The 16,657-nt window shown below is 39.8% G+C and overlaps 1 protein-coding gene across 4 annotated transcripts in view; it reads left to right on the top strand.

Moving 5' to 3' along the window:
• runx1t1 (RUNX1 partner transcriptional co-repressor 1) overlaps positions 1–16,657 on the top strand; it is a 99,655-nt gene that overhangs the window by 76,224 nt on the left and 6,774 nt on the right. The window contains exons 5-10 of one of the 4 annotated variants that reach the window (XM_041809447.1): positions 1,632–1,813; positions 9,498–9,760; positions 10,521–10,609; positions 12,659–12,854; positions 13,185–13,253; positions 15,212–15,402. In XM_041809447.1, the coding sequence (XP_041665381.1) occupies positions 1,632–1,813; positions 9,498–9,760; positions 10,521–10,609; positions 12,659–12,854; positions 13,185–13,253; positions 15,212–15,402 (990 nt within the window). Of the gene's footprint in view, positions 1–1,631; positions 1,814–9,497; positions 9,761–10,520; positions 10,619–12,658; positions 12,855–13,184; positions 13,254–15,169; positions 15,403–16,657 lie in introns of all 4 variants that reach the window. The other 3 variants (XM_041809445.1, XM_041809446.1, XM_041809444.1) reach the window with 3 other exon arrangements.

The raw sequence follows: 16,657 nt of genomic DNA, 5'->3' as shown, positions 1-16,657 counted from the left end.
GAAGGCAAAAAGTGGCAAAAGTTGGTGAAAAGTGACAAAAAGAGTGTCATAAAAGGGGTAAGGTGGCAAAAAGAAGTGGCACAATTTTGCAAAAAATTAATGCAAAAATGGGTGCAAAGTAGAAAAAGTGTCAAAAATGGGGTAAATTAGCAAAAGGAAGAGGTGAGTTTAGGCAAAAAATGATTTTAAAATTGGTCAAAAGTTGCAAAAATTGTCTAAAGTGGCATAAATGGGCAAAATGGTCTTTAGGTTACAAAAAATTAGCGAAAGTGGCAAAAAAATGACAAAACGCAGCAAGAAAAATCAGCAGAGAATGACAAAAATGGGTTGAATGCAGCAAAAACTGTCAAAATGAACAAAAAGTGTCGAAAAGCAGCTGAGGTTGGCAAAAACATTGCGGAAATGGGCATAGTGAGGGACAAAATGTGGCTAATAGAGATATAAATGATTGAAAACAAGAGCAAAATTGGAGAAAAGTGGCAAAAGTTGCAGTGAAAATAGCAGACCTGATATTCATTTACCTTCTTTTCTGCAAAGAATTGAAATAAATTAAACAAAAATATACTAGCTTGCCAAACAGTATCCTAACAATGCAGCTAATGCAGAGGTGCAAAGAAGATTCAGTTCCTTGACTGTCCACTGGAGGCTGGCTTCAAAAGTCTAGAAAGCTACAAAACACATATTCTGTATCAGAAAGTTACTTTTTTTTATATGTACACACTATAGGATCAGCAGCAGAGGATTTCCATTTGGAGGCAAGTAGTGATTTCTGCATAGAGAAGCTCTACCAAAAGGCCATGACAATACCTAGAATTTAAAGTAAAAAAAAAAAAGAAAACAAAGGCATTCTCGCAAACTCATGGTAAAACGAGAGCAGGCAGGAATGAAAAAAGCCTCTGTCTAAAACGTGGACACGTGTATGGTCCATTTCCACAAAGCAGTCCGGTTAAGTTTAGGACAGTTGAATCATGATTTAGCTCACTCAACTCTAATCTTAACCGTGCTTCCTCAGCTGATGTCCATCCAGTCTCTCTCATTGTGACGGGAAATCCATATGTTTTTAGAGATCCAGATCATTTGACTCAGCTCAGTAGAGCTGGTTGTTTGGCTTTTAAACTGCTCTTCATCTGGTACCAGTTTGTCTTTTAAAATGTGGAGTAAATAACACTGGATGGAGGAAAGGAAACTGGCACTCAAACAGAAGCTAGCTAAAGTGGCTCACACTAAAGAGCTGTTTAATAGAACAGACTCATTCATGAACGGCTCATCATTACTCAGTCTCTCACCCCACAAGTTTATTCTGTTGATGGTACATCACCATTTACATTAAAAGCATGTTGGTGACTAAATGTGGATTTTTATATGTTAAAGGGGCTCAGCTAGACTCTTACCTCACAACTAGACTCCTCTAGACTCTGGTCTCCCTTCATCTGGAAATACCACAGTAGGAGGTCAGCAGGACTGAGCAAATGGACATGATAATGCAGTGATTTTGTGAGAGCACCATAAATATAGAGCACCTGATGACGACAGGGATGTGGCCATGGTCCCTGCTTTGGCCACCTGCGGCCCTGTTGGCATCACTGAGACTATGTCCATGGTTTTATAACAGCGTTTCTTTTTCTCTATAGGCCAACCTGCCGCTCCTTCAGAGAGAGCTGCTGCACTGTGCCCGTCTGGCCAAGCAGAACCCAGCTCAGTACCTGGCCCAACATGAGCAGCTGCTCCTGGACACCAGCACCACATCCCCCGTGGACTCCTCTGAACTCCTGCTGGATGTCAACGAGAACGGCAAAAGAAGGACACCAGACAGGTGGGCGAAATGCAAAGTGAATATTTCTGAGTTGGCGCCGTACTAATTGTCTAGTCTTGCCAGCTCTGAGCATTAAAGCGTCTTGAGTCTTTTTCCTCCTCTGTTATTTGATCTCATGCATAAATCCCTATGAGTCTGCATACACTACAACACTCCGCTGACACAAGCTGAGCCAATGCAAGGAAATCGTGTGATGTGTTAATGTATGTATGGGATGTGGCTGTCAGTGTGCCACCGGGCCTCATGACGTGCTCTGCTGGATGTCTCAGCTCCCGGCTCCTGATCCTAATGGGGCAGAACTGAGGAGAGGGAGAGATGTGGGGAACAGACCTCCACACAGACGCACCACATACTGAGGGTTGAGAACAAACAGGAAGACAGCTGTGTGCTGTGAAAAGTGTGAATTTGTCTCTGAAGTTAAAATCCTTGGGATCTTCTTTGTCTTTCTAATCTCCACCTTTCAAACGTCTACATCCATTTTTCTTTCCGTAAACGACTCTTGCTCTAATAAGCTGAAACATGACGTGCAGAAATACAGCTTGCTGTCAAAATGAGAAACATTCCTTGTCTCTAATTTTCCTGTCAAGGAGAAATTTAGATTCAGACTAGTTGACTCATCCTTAAGTAAGGAAACTATCAGAAAACATTTTTAAAAACTTCATTTAAAATGACGAAACATCCAGAACCACACTGCAGGAAGCCTTTTTATTTCTGATATAAAGCAGGACTTCACCTCTTTTAATAATAAAATTGTTTTGCAATTAATGCCAATGAAATGTGTTACATAAAGTGAAATGCATAATTCAGATGGTAAATTTGTTGACTGCAAGTTAGTTTACAAAATGTGGGCTAGCATAACAAGCCTTTAGTCCTCTTTGCAGGTTGCAGTGAGCGTTGCCCCTTCAAACAGGATGCTCTTGGAGAAACTAGGCTATACAGCAAAACAGATGGGTACAGTTTCTCCATGTAAGTTTAGGGTAAAAACTGGGCAAAAAACAATGCTTGACCAATTGTATGCAATATGGAATTTTTTAAGCTTTTGATTTGTGACCCAGAAAGCCTCTGGGTTTGGCACTTTTTTGCAATGCGTGCTTCAGTTACCAGCTACGTATCTTTCCACCTCAATGTACCTAACCAGGTATTTAGGTATGCAAACTTCATCAGAGACATCAAACTAAACTAGAACTATTTATTTAAGCTCAGTTTTCCGCTCCAACAGCTGATACAATGCTTTCATAAAGTATACATATTGCACCAACTGTAGCTCATCTAATTATCAGCCATTAGAAGTAAAATGGTTGGGGTCAGTTTCTCCAATTTATCTTCAGAAAGTCAAAGATGGTCAATAAAACACGAGCACTGAGTAAGACAGGGAACTCTGGATGGGGAGTGGTGCAGGCTGCAGGCGTCTGTAAGCAGCTATCCTTCATCAGAAAAGTCTGAAAGAAGATTTGTGAAGTCCCACTTCTGACAGCGTCAGCTCTTGTGGGCATGGGCTCACAGTTTACACGGTAACATTTTCTATTCCTCCCTTTCTATAATGCATCATAACATATAAGTATACTTATAATGTGTTCTAACACACCTTTAATGCTGTGTAACAATAGTTATAATCCTTCATGGCTGTTGTTTCCTCTGATGAAGACAACAGACCCAAACAGCTGATCAGATATGCTGAGGTGGAATAGCAAAGTAACCGAAGCTCACATTGCAAAATAGTGGCAAACACAGAGACTTTCTGGGGGAAAAATAAAACTTCAAAAATTGAAGATTTAGCGTACAGTTTGGCCGCCATTGTTTTTTTGCACATTTTTTACCTTAAACTCTCTAAATTACATGAAGTAACTGTACCCTTCTGCTACGCTTAATAGCATAGCTTCTTCAAGAGTGTCCTGTCTGAGGGGGCAATGCTAACTGATATCACTGGAGGATATCAGCACTACTACTGACAAGTACATCATACAATCCCAACTTCAGAAATACCAAAATATCCCTATAATGCGAGTTAACCTGCACAACTCCTGCAAGACTCCATCCATGTGCTGGTTTACATCAGCAGGCTTGTTTTATGAAGTAGAGCTGAAAAAGCATCTGTGTATGAATTTATCTAAATATGGCTTGGAAAGAAATAAGCTAATGAGATTAATAAATGAGACTAACAAGTCTTTATGTACATAAATGTACAGATCTTGCACAGAAACATTTCTGTCTCTGCTTTATAGTCAGTTTGGGCTCCTGCTTTGTTGGCGATACAAGCATGTTTTTCTTTTTTTTAATAAAGACTTTTCCCCCATGGGGTCTACATCTTTTTTACTACAGACAGGGGAGAGGAAAATGTACTTTTTATATTTGCTGAGGGACAAAAATGCCAAACGCAATATTAATAATTCTCACCTCTCTTTTCCCCCAACAGTCAGATAGGCAGACTTTTTCTGTAATACCTGCATATTTGCAGGCCGTCTGGTGCACAGGGGAGTGAGCTTAGGGGAAAAGGTGTGCGTGTAAATGTGAGAGAAAGAGAGGGAGAATATATGGAGAGAATACTGTAAGCAGACATCTGTATTCAGTGGAAAAACATGGTGTTTGTGTGAATGTGCGTGTGTAGGAATATCTATCCAATGTGAAAACGTGAATATAGTTCACATACAGTATGCACCTCTGTATGTGTTAGGGTATATATGTGTGTGTCTGCCTAGGGAGACGGGCTGATAACACATACAGATGAGGCTCCAGCACCAATACGGCTGGCTAAGCACCTCTGCTTTTTGCTTACCTCGGCTCTGTATTCCTGCTTATTGGAGCCCTGAGTTGGAATATTGGAATTTCAATGGGAATCCTTAATTACAGACAGCAAAGCACTATGAATGCATCCTGATTAATGCCATAGAGTGTAAGTGACGAGGAAAACTGGATCGCAATATGAGGAAGACTGTGGAGTGTTAACTGTGATCTATAAACAAAGACCGCAGTCAGCTGGAAGTGAAGAATGAACACTTTCTACTGTAACAGCTTTAACATCAGAACTGCTGAGTAAATTGTATAATATGATACCATGTGATACAACACAATAAGATACAATGCAACATGGTACTGTACGATACGACACCATATGTTTCGATGTGATGCAATACCAGAAGACACGATATTATGCCAAACATACAATATGAAATTATACAATGCAGTGCGATGGGATGTGATATGAAACAATACATTTAGATGTGATGTGATGCAATGCAATCTGATGCAATGCGATGAGTGAAATAATACAATGCAATGTGATGTGATGCAATGCAATGTGACGCAGTATGATGTGATGCAATGCAATCCGACGCAATGCAGTTCAGCGTTATACAATGCAATACTCGTGGCTACTGTAATGGTGACTCAAGGATATGATTCATTCTGCTCAGTTGGAGGACTGAATAATTGTAAAGTAACTCAAATACGATATAATGTTGTGTGCAATATGTGATCACCCATATCCCAATATAGCAATTCTTTGTTGATACCAGGGGTGATATTGCTTTTTCATACCAACACTCATTATTAGTGGTTCGTGAGGCCGATAACTGACGATTAGAATCAGGAATGCATGTGCATTTCTTATGACAAACAAAATACACTTAAGGTGACAAACAATGACAAAACATGACAAAAATTGCATGATAAAAATAATGAAAAAAAAATTGCTAATGCAGCTCCAGCTCTGACACAAGAAATGGCACAGAGAAATAAAAACAGCAGGAAAATACAAAGTGATGCCCCCTGTGTCGGGAGCACCCAGGCTTCAGAGTTGATTGGCTGGTACTTGTGCGTCATCTAGCAAATCGGATTATACTGTGGGCAGGAAATTAGGAGAGACCTTGAAAAGTGAAAACAGAACCAGATGGGAAGACACACCTCAAAATGCAGCCAAAACAGTGCACTTACGATTAAAACAATACAGATACTAATAATTGATGCAATACCAAACATCGGATCAATGGTGCGGTTTTAATCCAAAAAAATTTGTGCACATTTTCAATTTGCACAAAAAAATCTTTCAAACTTAAAGGAAAGTGTCTCATGTCGACTTTTAATATTCTCACAGAATAGCAGGATGGAAACATGCACAAATTTGCATTTTTTTTTGCTGAATTTCTAAAAATGTGTTTAAATTTTAACACCTGTGCATGGACCCCCACTGGTTTACCTCTCTTAATGCTTTACTGTTAACTGTATTTCACTGTTGTTTTGCATCCTGCTGTCGTTTCATTTAATCCCACAGTAAACTCATGTTACCCTTTGTCAGAAGTGCCACTGTTATCATGAGGGCCACTGTGAGTGGCTAAATGCTGATGGGGTTCATCTAAAAGGCAGGAAATCTGTTTTGGATGTTTCAATTATAGCATCAATAATTGGCCCTAACATGTAATATTTTGTCCCGTATCTTCCAGATATGGCTTCAGTTTTTGCTGTATACCATAAAGACTGTAGTTAAAATAAAGTCCCAGAATACATTTGAATATCTCATGATATAGATCTGAAGAATTTTGAGGTATAAAAATGAATCACAGCCAATAATCAGCATGGTTGTTATATCACACCTCCTATGTAAATGTTTGGTTCTGTTTTGTTTCCTACAGTCTTAACACACAAAAGCCCATCTTAAAACCTGTCATAACAACTGTTCAGGACTCAAAAGCAGCTGTGAAGAGCTTCAGTCGACCTGCAATCAGAAAAGAGCTTTTCTCTAAAGAAAAAGCCTCCATAACACAGACAGCGAAAACAGGAGCACACACACATTAACAGAATGCAGAATCCAGTCGCTTTCAGAGGATCTGGTGGATTTTTGCCTGCATCCAAAGATGAATGTGGCCAGGTGTTTATGTGTATGCCTGCCCATGTATGCGTGTTCACAGTTAAATCTTGCCAACCTCCCCCCACTCTCAATCCTTGCCTCTCCCTCTCCTCTTCCTCCCCATCCCTCTCTCCAATGAACAGATTGAACTTCTTAATGAGCTGTTTTTATGGGCTCCTAATGCTCATCCACAGCTCTCCATATGCTCTTTCCCTCCATCCGTCCGTCTCTCGCTGCCTCCCTCGACTCATCCATCCATTCTTTTCTCCCCCACACCCATCCCAACCACGCTCTTATCTCTACCGCCTTCCTGCTGCAACAATGTTTGTATCAGGCGCCCAGTTACCAACACAGTTCACAGAATAGAGCTATTATGATCAGCTTACATGCAACCATGTAGGATGAAACACTTTACTTTTGTCTGAAATAAAGTCATTTGTTAAGGAAACGCTTTGAGTTAGTTTGTAAAAAACAACAAAAAGGTCTGAACCTATGTAAAGGAAACCAGTTAATCTAGAGGCTAGGGCTGAAAGAATTGGGAAAAAATTAATTGCAATTTTTTCCCCAGGATTGTGATTGCAATCTAATGTTTTCAACAAACACAAGCAATACATAATTTTTTATAATCCACACAATAATAGCAGGGCTTTACGCAAGGTTTCAGAAATACTGAGATGAAACAAATAAGCAAACTAGAAGATTTGGGGGCATGCTACCCCCGAAAACTTGTTAAATTTCCTCCCATTTAAATATGAGCATACTCACGTGTTCCATCCAATGTTTCCTGTCTCTTTTCGGCTATCCTATCAAAGAATAAAGGCAAAATAATAATAAAAATTTATAATCAGATCAGGGGTTAAAGCAGGAAATCTGGTGAGCACTTTCTGGTTGAAGGCATTGAGGATTTACTTCAGCAATGTGTGGTGGTAAGGGTGGGGTATGTCCCCCAGAACATTTTGAGCTTCAAAAGCTTTTTTTCCTGTCTTGTGGTGTATTTTTGTACTGGTTTTTATTAAAAATGAAATAAATTAATTGTCAGCTTTGAGGCGAGTTAACTGTTTACACATGATTGGAGTCAATAAGGTCTGAACTAAATTACCCTCAAACTAAACCCAGACCCTCTTCAAGAGTTTAACAGTAATTCACAGAGTCTTATTTTCTGTAGAAGATCTCAGATTAATTACAAACCAAACCCAGTGAGGCATTTAATGGTGTTTGAAAGTAAAGAAGATAGTGTTTTCTATCTGAAAAGAGATGACGAGATCATGAAGTACTCCAGCTACAGTCAGCTTACACTTCAACAAAAACAGTCATCAGTCCTGCTCGCAGCATTGGCAGGGCCTCCAATAACCCCAGTGAATGGGCCCCCCACAGTTTCGATTTATTGATGATATCAATGCATGTGTGTTGGATCATTAGTATTGGAGCGTTCAGTCAAACAGTTAACTCATTTTGGAGCTGAAAAGAATGTGAAGCTATTATTGGGTTTTGGTGTTGAAATTATATTTTTACCCATTTTTGCAACTTATTAACCCATTCTTGCCTCTAGTAACCCACTTTTTTTTACCACTTTATGTCCATTTTTGAACTTTTCAACCATTCTTGCCTCTTTTAACCGACTTTTTGCCACTTTTTAACCTATTTTTATAACTTTCACTGCCAATTTTTGACACTTTATGTCTATCAGCCACTTTTCAGGATTATTTAAATATTTTCCATTAAAGTCAGCTCAGTTTCTTCTACTTTATTTTCTGGCATCTTGACGTTTGCACACATTATAGCTATGAAGTCAAACATTATTTTCCAGATGGTTTATATCAGTGTGCCCATCCACATTGTTAACATGAAAGGTCATTCTGTTTGAAGAAAATGGGTTTAAATTATATAAAGGCTGTATTGTATTACAGTATAATTACATCAATACATGTTTGGATTTTATTCAGGAAAAAAATGGTTATACCAGCTTAATTTTACGCTGGGCCATGATTTTGCAGACCTGCGTGGGCCCTGATTTGGCTGGGCCCCTAAAAAACTCTCCACTTTATCCCCCCTTATAGACGGCATTCACAGTAATGAGTAATCCCAGGCTCGATCATGTGTAGACTTGTAATCTTTTTAAGATCACCTTTATATTCTACATGATTCATGTCTGACTAATGTTTCTAAAGACCAAACCAAATGCTGAAGAAAAAATACAAGTTTGTAACAAATGAGTTATCTTTTGTTGTCATTTGAGAGATTTTTTTTTTTTTTTCCAAAGTGAGTGAGACTCTGTTTTCAGAGTAACACAGGGTCAGCAGCATCACTGAGCAGACTCGCAGCTTACAGGAGCAAATCAATGTTAACTGAAAATGTTCAGAACAGGGCTCACTGTAAATTAACATGCTGAATGTTGGCTACCTGCTAAATCTCACGTTAGAAACTGTAGACCTGCATTTTGTGAATCTGTTCTTTTCTATGATGAACGTTTCTTTATTTCAACTTTGGTTTAGGCATCTACCAAAGATTGCATAATGCCAACAAGAGCTCTCACTTCATCCTCAATTCACACAATCAACGGCTGTTATTGGAGGAGTGAGCAGTCCTCTTGGCATTTTAATATCTTTGCCTTTGCTACAGTAATCTAAAGTTGTTTTATCTTTGCATGATGTGTAAGGCATAACATCTCTGCTGCAAAAACAATCTGTATTAAACTGATATTTTGACATATTTCAGGTTAAGACATATTGCACCTCTGCATTATAAAAATTGCGGTGGAAAAATTTCAATTGAATATAAATTTGGATAAGTTGCACAGCCTTACTATACGCTTTGATAACAACTGTCCCTCTCTCTCCACCACAGGACCAAAGAGAACGGCTTCGAGCGAGATGGTTCCCTGCACCCAGACGTTCACCCCAGCAAGCGGCCCTGTACCATAAGCCCCGCCCAGCGGTTCAGCCCCTCCAACGGGCTCTCCTACCAACCTAATGGCCTGCCCCACCCTGGCCCGCTCCCTCCGCAGCACTACAGGTTGGACGACATGGCCATTGCCCATCACTACCGGGACACCTACAGACACCCCGCCTCCAACCACCGAGAGATCCGGGAGAGAGCCAGGCCGATTGGTGAGGACACAGGGATGGTAGAGGCTGGGTTTGAATGTGTGTGCGTGCTTGCGGAAGTCCATACAGTTGGATCATTGGACCCTAGCCAATCCCCTCACATGGCATCCTGTCAAAGCTCTTCCCCTGTAGTCAAACCAAGTGAACATAAAGAGGATTTTACAAACAAAAGTAAACAGTTACAGCAGTTGCTCCATTTTTACATCATTTCTTCAGCTTCTGAGTTCTTTCTATACCACTGAGATCTATCACTTTTATAGTGATAATCATAAGTCAGTGTCCATTCTTATGCATGGGAGTTGGTAAATCAGACTGACAACAAATAACAGTCAGAAAGGTCAAAACAAAGCTGATATATGGGTGCATAACCCAGCACATTTAGACACAGGGGATTTGTATTAGACATTTTTCTGCTCAGAGGGAGTCTTGATGAAGCTGTAATGACGACTTTTGCGGGGCTCTAAAAATAGAAGAGACATTTACCATGTCTCAGCCTGTGATAGATGTCTGTTGGACTCGAATCTCAGTCTTTTTTTTTTCTTTTGAGTCTGGGCCTGAGGGTGGAAGAGAGAAAGATGGAGACAGCAAAGAAAAGCAGGAGCAAGAGTTGAGGAGACGGATGGAGGGAGCGTTTTTAACCAGGGAAGAAACAAAAGCTATGTCATAGGGAGAGCAAAGTATTGATGGATTACATAGAGCCACTGTTTAACATGAACTTGCCTTTTTTTTTGTCTCCATTCTGTTCGCTCTATCTTTCTTAAAGGGATGCATGCAGGGACCAGGCAGGAGGAGGTGATCGACCACAGGCTGACAGACAGAGAGTGGGCGGAGGAGTGGAAGCACCTTGACCATGTAAGAAAAGTAATAACATTTTTTATTACTCTACCTCACAGTTCTGTCCATGGAAGTAAGAGAGACTATATTAGAGCCTTAAATGGATATTACATCATTAGAAGAATTTGTTAACAAAATAAGACACTTGCTGTGTTGAATTTAGTGTTGCACATAGATAGGGTTCATTTGAACATGCATATCAATGTCTATGCTCAGGTGTTTTATATGATGCGTAAGCTTGCATGCTGATATATTAATCGCATGTCCAATATGACTTTACTTTTGAACAATATAGAAATATTTAAAAAGTGCCAATGCTAAAAGAAAAGAATCCGGATCTTCTGTCATGTAATTGGTCAAAAGCTGTCTGAGATGTTGCCAGTACATTTGTGCATTTTAGACAGTGTGCAGGAAATTTCCTTTAATTTTTTCTGATTAAAGACAAGATATAACCAATATGTGTGTGTGTATATATATATATATATATATATATATATATATATATATATATATATATATAATGTCAAAGTGAAAACAGATTTCTACAAAGGAATGTCAATTAGATTAAAAAAAATGTACTGTTGAATAGTTTACTGCCTAAATATTCACCCCCTTTAATGTGACTGACCTAACTCAACAGAGGTCAAGCCAATTGGTGCAAGTAGTCTCACAATTAGTGAAATGAGGATCACCTGAGTGCAGTGAAAGTGTCTCAGTGATTGTAGTATGAAAACACCTGTGTCTGGAAGGTCCTGGTTAATCAGTATTCCTGGCTACCATCACACCATGAAGACAAAAGAACACTCCAAGAAACTCCGAGAAAAGGTTGTTGAAAGTCAAAGTCAGGGGATGGGTACAAAAATATTTCCGAGGTACTGTACACCTAGAGTTCAGTTAAGTCCATCATCAAGAAATGGATGTAATATGGCACATGTGTAAATCTGCCTAGATCAGGCCGTCCTCACAAACATAATGAGCATGCAAGAAGGAGACAGGTGAGAGAGGACACAAAGACACCTATGAGGAGTTTGAAGGAGTTACAAGCTTCAGCAGCTGAGATGGGAGAGACTCTGCATACAACTATTGGCCGGGTTCTTTACCAGTCAAAGTTTTATGAGTGGCAAAGAGAAAGCAACTGTTGAAGAACACTGAGATCAGCTCTTGACTGGAGTTCACCAAAAGTCATGTGGGAGACTCCATGGTCAAGTGGAAGAAAGTTGTTTGGTCTGGTTAGACCAAAGTGGAGCTTTTTGGCCATCAGACAAGATGCCAAACACTGCGTATCACCACAAACACACCATCCCCATTGTGAAGCACATTGGAGGCAGCATCATGCTGTGGGGATGCTTCTCAGCAGCTGGCTCTGGAAGGCTTGTAAAGGTAGAGGGTAAAACTAATGCAGCAAAGTATTGGAAAATCCAGGAGGACGATCTTATCCAGTCTGAAAGAGAACTACAGCTTGGCAGAATATTTATTTTCCAGGAATGTTTGCTTGGAGTGTTCTTTTGTCTTCATGGTGTAATGGTAGCCAGGAAAACTGATTAACCAGGGACTGGACCTTCAAGACACAGGTGTCTTTATACTACAATCACTGACACGCACTCACTGCACTCAGGTGATCCTCATTTAACTAATTGTGAGACTAATGGCCAATTGTCTGGACCTGTGTTGAATTAGTCAGTCACTATAAATGGAGAGAATATTTATGCAGTCAATTATTTTACATTATACATTTCTATTTATAAATTTAATTGGCATTATGTCATAGAAATCTGTTTTCACCTTGACATTAAAGAGGGTAATATTGATCATGATTGATTTATAAAATCAATAAAGGCATAAAACATCCAAGAAGGTCAATACTTCTTATAGCCACTGTGCCATCTATTTAAATACTCATCTCTACAGTACACACAACCATAAGTCTAAATGCTTAATACAATAATATGACAGATGTAAGCTTTAAGTTAGAACTTCCCCCTCTGCAAACTGACTTTTTGAACATTTAATTCAGTTGTCCTTGTCCATGTGTAAACTCAGCGCCTTTACCCTCCCTTTCACCCTCAGCTGCTGAACTGCATCATGGATATGGTGGAGAAAACGAGGCGCTCACTGACAGTGCTGAGGCGGTGCCAGGAGGCCGACCGCGAGGAGCTCAACTACTGGATCCGACGATACAGTGATGCCGAAGAGCTGAAGAAAGGCGCCGCTAGTGGGCAGTCAAGGCAGCAGAGCCAAGCAGCACAGGAAAACGCAACTCCAGGTAGAGTGCCCCACACACACTGGATATCCGTAGAATTCATTGTTAGGAATGTTGAAGGATTGGGTAGTTCCTCATGGTTAAGGACTACTGTAGGTCCCAACCATTAGGCCAAAGCATCTAGCAAACAGATACACAGTATTTTGTTAATAGTTAGTATTTTAAAACTGCAATTTTATAACTTGCATTTTCAGTACATTTTTTTCCCAATGTAAGCTGTTCCCTTTTTGTTTAAAGTACATTTAAAGTGATTATTTTCTACAGTCTTTTGTGCTCTTTTAAATATACTTTGACTGATTTTATATTATCATTGCTGTGCCTTTGCCCAACCAGAAGTTCACCGGGAGCTCCTGCACCGACCCGTGTCTGGTTACGTCCCTGAAGAGATCTGGAAGAAAGCTGGTGAGCCTTTCATGCACTTTTCCTCTCTTTCTTTCTTTTATCTCTACACCGTTTTCTAAGACATTTTGCTTTGTAGAAATCAAGGCCATCTTTTTCATTCACATGGCTCCGAGCTATAAGTGAATGAGAAGCGTTTTATAAAACCCCATTCTCCCCTCTTACCCTTATGCAGTCTGCTGTCTGCAACCTTTTCCCCGGTTGACTTGAATTAATTTGTCAGGCTGCTCTTGAAAATCTTTTATATTTAAGACTGAAGGAAGTAAAAAGTTTCACCACCACGCCATGCACTCTCCAAATATGATGTCAGGTCATAAAGCAATATTATTGCACCGGACAAAAAGAGGCCTTAATGACATTTACAGCTGCTGCTGTGGTTTTGTTGTTAAAACTACAGTAGCAAGACTTGGTGTCTTTTTGCCTTTTGGCACTTTAGTGATCAATGCAGTAGCAGACATAGCAGCTATTCCATTTAACAGAAGTGTTATTAAACTGAAGAGGGAAATTTGTAGAGCCATTTAAGATCAAGTATTGAAACTAATTTGTTGCTTTAAGAGTTTTTATTAGTTCCCATTAAATTTTTTAGCATACACAAACAGCATTCTTTAAACTGTTGAGCACAGCTGCAATCACCATCATTGCTCTCTTGAAAACTGAGAGAATTTTCCACTGAGGGCTCACAGAATCCACTTTGTATTCAGCATCAGTGATACAGTATATCTGCTTTTTAAACCCCTTGGAGAAAAGAAATTGTCCCCTTGCTTGACCAAGCATGATGTGTGAGATACTCAGAACAAGTAATATGCATTTAAATTGAATTGAGTATCACCATCGGGGACTGCCTGCTCTCCAGAACTCTCCTCCCTCACCAGCTTTGATCGATCTTCCATCTAAGGCATTTGGTGTGTAATCACAATTCCATGCACAAGGAATATATCACATAGCAGCAAGGCAATTTCCATGACTTCAGGCAGCACAGTGGGTTAAAGACAAAACCACCCTGGTTTAAAAATTTAGCTCAAACAAGATGAAGAGAAAAGGTTTGGCTCTGATATGGAAATTTACATTTGAAATATACGTGTGAGGAAAAGCGTGTTTATTTGTCAGACAAAAATCTGTAACCATCTCTCTTTAAGATAAATAGTTCCGGCTGTCTTTCAGCTCTTTGCAGTCTTCTCAGCGCTCAGTGCATCCTTTTCTCCTCAGTCTCATATATTCTGACGGAGGAGCGAATGATCTAAATGTGACCCTGGGAGGATTGCAAAGTAGGATTTTTAACACAATGGAGTGCATTGGTGAATACATCTGTTTGAAATGGGTAAAATGTTTACAGTTGGTGATAAATATTCAAGCACCTTGCACGGTGTCCTACCGGTTTCCCACTTCCCCTCACCACATGGGCCGCTGGGATCACAATGGAAATGCATAATTTAAATATAAATTGCCTGATTTGCATATACAATTAGTCAAGTTACAGGCCTGATGGCAGCAAACAAAAAAGCCCTCCTTTTGCTTTGACGTTTGGGTGGAATTCCAACGATTAACACCCGCGTGGCAAGGATTCATTGCGCAAAGTATGAAGTAATGCATGGCTCATACTCAAAATTATGTTTCCTAAGTAAATTTTCTGGTATTAATGGGTGCGCGCTGCTGTTGAAGGATGTTTTAGATGAAAAGAAAGAACTTATTTTCTTCACCAATCCTCAAATACGATCATTTTAAATTCTGTCATTGCATTTTTTTGATAGAATCATGTCGAACACTTAATAAAAAGATGCAAACATCATATTTTCTCTGCTTGTTTCTCCTCATTTGTACCAGAGATGTTTGTCTTTATGTGTTAAAAAAAATGAATCTTCGTGTTTATACTGACAATAAACTTCCAGCGACCAGATGATATAACGCACATTATATTGCAGGTACGGGAGGCTTGACTTCCTCTGTCTCCACACTCTTTCCAGAAGAGGCGGTGAATGAGGTGAAGCGACAGGCCATGTCAGAGCTGCAGAAGGCCGTGTCAGAGGCTGAGCGTAAGGCTCATGAGATGATCAGCACTGAGCGGGCCAAGATGGAGCGTACGGTAGCGGAGGCCAAGCGGCAGGCAGCCGAGGACGCGCTGTCTATAATCAACCAACAGGAAGACTCCAGCGAGGTAGGAGCAGACAAGAGCAATTCAGAACATCACGTTGTATCCTCTATTTTTCTCTTTTAAGGTATTTAAACATCCTGTTGATTGGTCGGGCTCTAAAATGAAACAGATTACAACATATTTCTGTTGTTTTTCCTCTAATAGTTTACAACTAAATGCAAGTTAATGTCCCCATAAATTATGTCAGGATTTCAAATATTTCTATACTTTGTGGTACTGACTGCTCAAAAACAATACAACCTCTTTTACTTAATGACTGAAAACAAGAACAAAAAAATCAAAGAATTACAATAGTCAGCCACTTTTTAACCAAAAGCTGCTGCTGTAGAAAGCAGTACCCACGTGTTTCCAGCTTATTTTTGCTATATACTGTAAGGTGCCTATAAAAAGTGTTGACCCCCTTGGATGTTTTAACCTTTTATTGATTTTAAAAATCAATGATGCCCTATAAAACGTGGCTTTTTTTTACAAAAAATCTTCCATGTAAAAATCTGAAAACAGATTTCTACAAATTAATGTAAATTAAATAAAAACATGTAATGAAAAATAAGTGACTGCATAAATATTCACCCCTTGGGCACGACATTTTCCCTCCTTTCTACTTTGTTAAACTGCTCAAGCTCTATCAGGTTGTTTTGGGGTTGGACGTGAACAGCCTTTTTCAAGTCCAGCTACAAATTCTCTAATGGATTGAAGTCCGGGCTTAGAACATTACAGTAGCTACAGTAGCTAGTACAACAGTAGCTTTCAATTTATGCTTCAGGCCATTGTCTTGCTGGTAAATAAATCTTCTCCCAAGCTGTAGTTCTTGCAGACTGAATAAGATCGTCCTCCAGGATTTTCCTACATTTTGCATAACCCATTTTAACCCTCTACCTTAACAAGCCTTCCAGGGCTGACTGCTTAGAAGCATCCCCACAGTGTGCTGCTGCCACCATGGTGCTTCACAGTGGAGATGGTGTGTTTGTAGTGATGTGCAGTGTTTGGGGTCTTGTCTGATGGTCAAAAAGTCAACCTTTGGTCTCATCCGACCAAAGAACTTTCTTCCACTTGACCATGAAGTCTCCCACATGCCTTTTGGTGATCTCTAGTCAGTTGTTTTTACGTAGTCTCTCCCATCTCAGCTGCTTCTCTCTTAGTTGCTTGGTGTGTTCTTTTGTCTTCATGGTGTAATGGTAGCCAGGAATACTGATTAACCAGTGACTTTATACTAAAAATACAGACACATTCACTGCACTCAGGTGATCCCCGTTGAACT

Source organism: Cheilinus undulatus, linkage group 16 (genome assembly GCF_018320785.1).
Source record: "Cheilinus undulatus linkage group 16, ASM1832078v1, whole genome shotgun sequence".
NCBI classification, from domain to species: Eukaryota; Metazoa; Chordata; class Actinopteri; order Labriformes; family Labridae; genus Cheilinus; species Cheilinus undulatus.
Note: the sequence above shows the minus strand (reverse complement) of the source record. Positions and strands in the feature narration are given on the sequence as shown.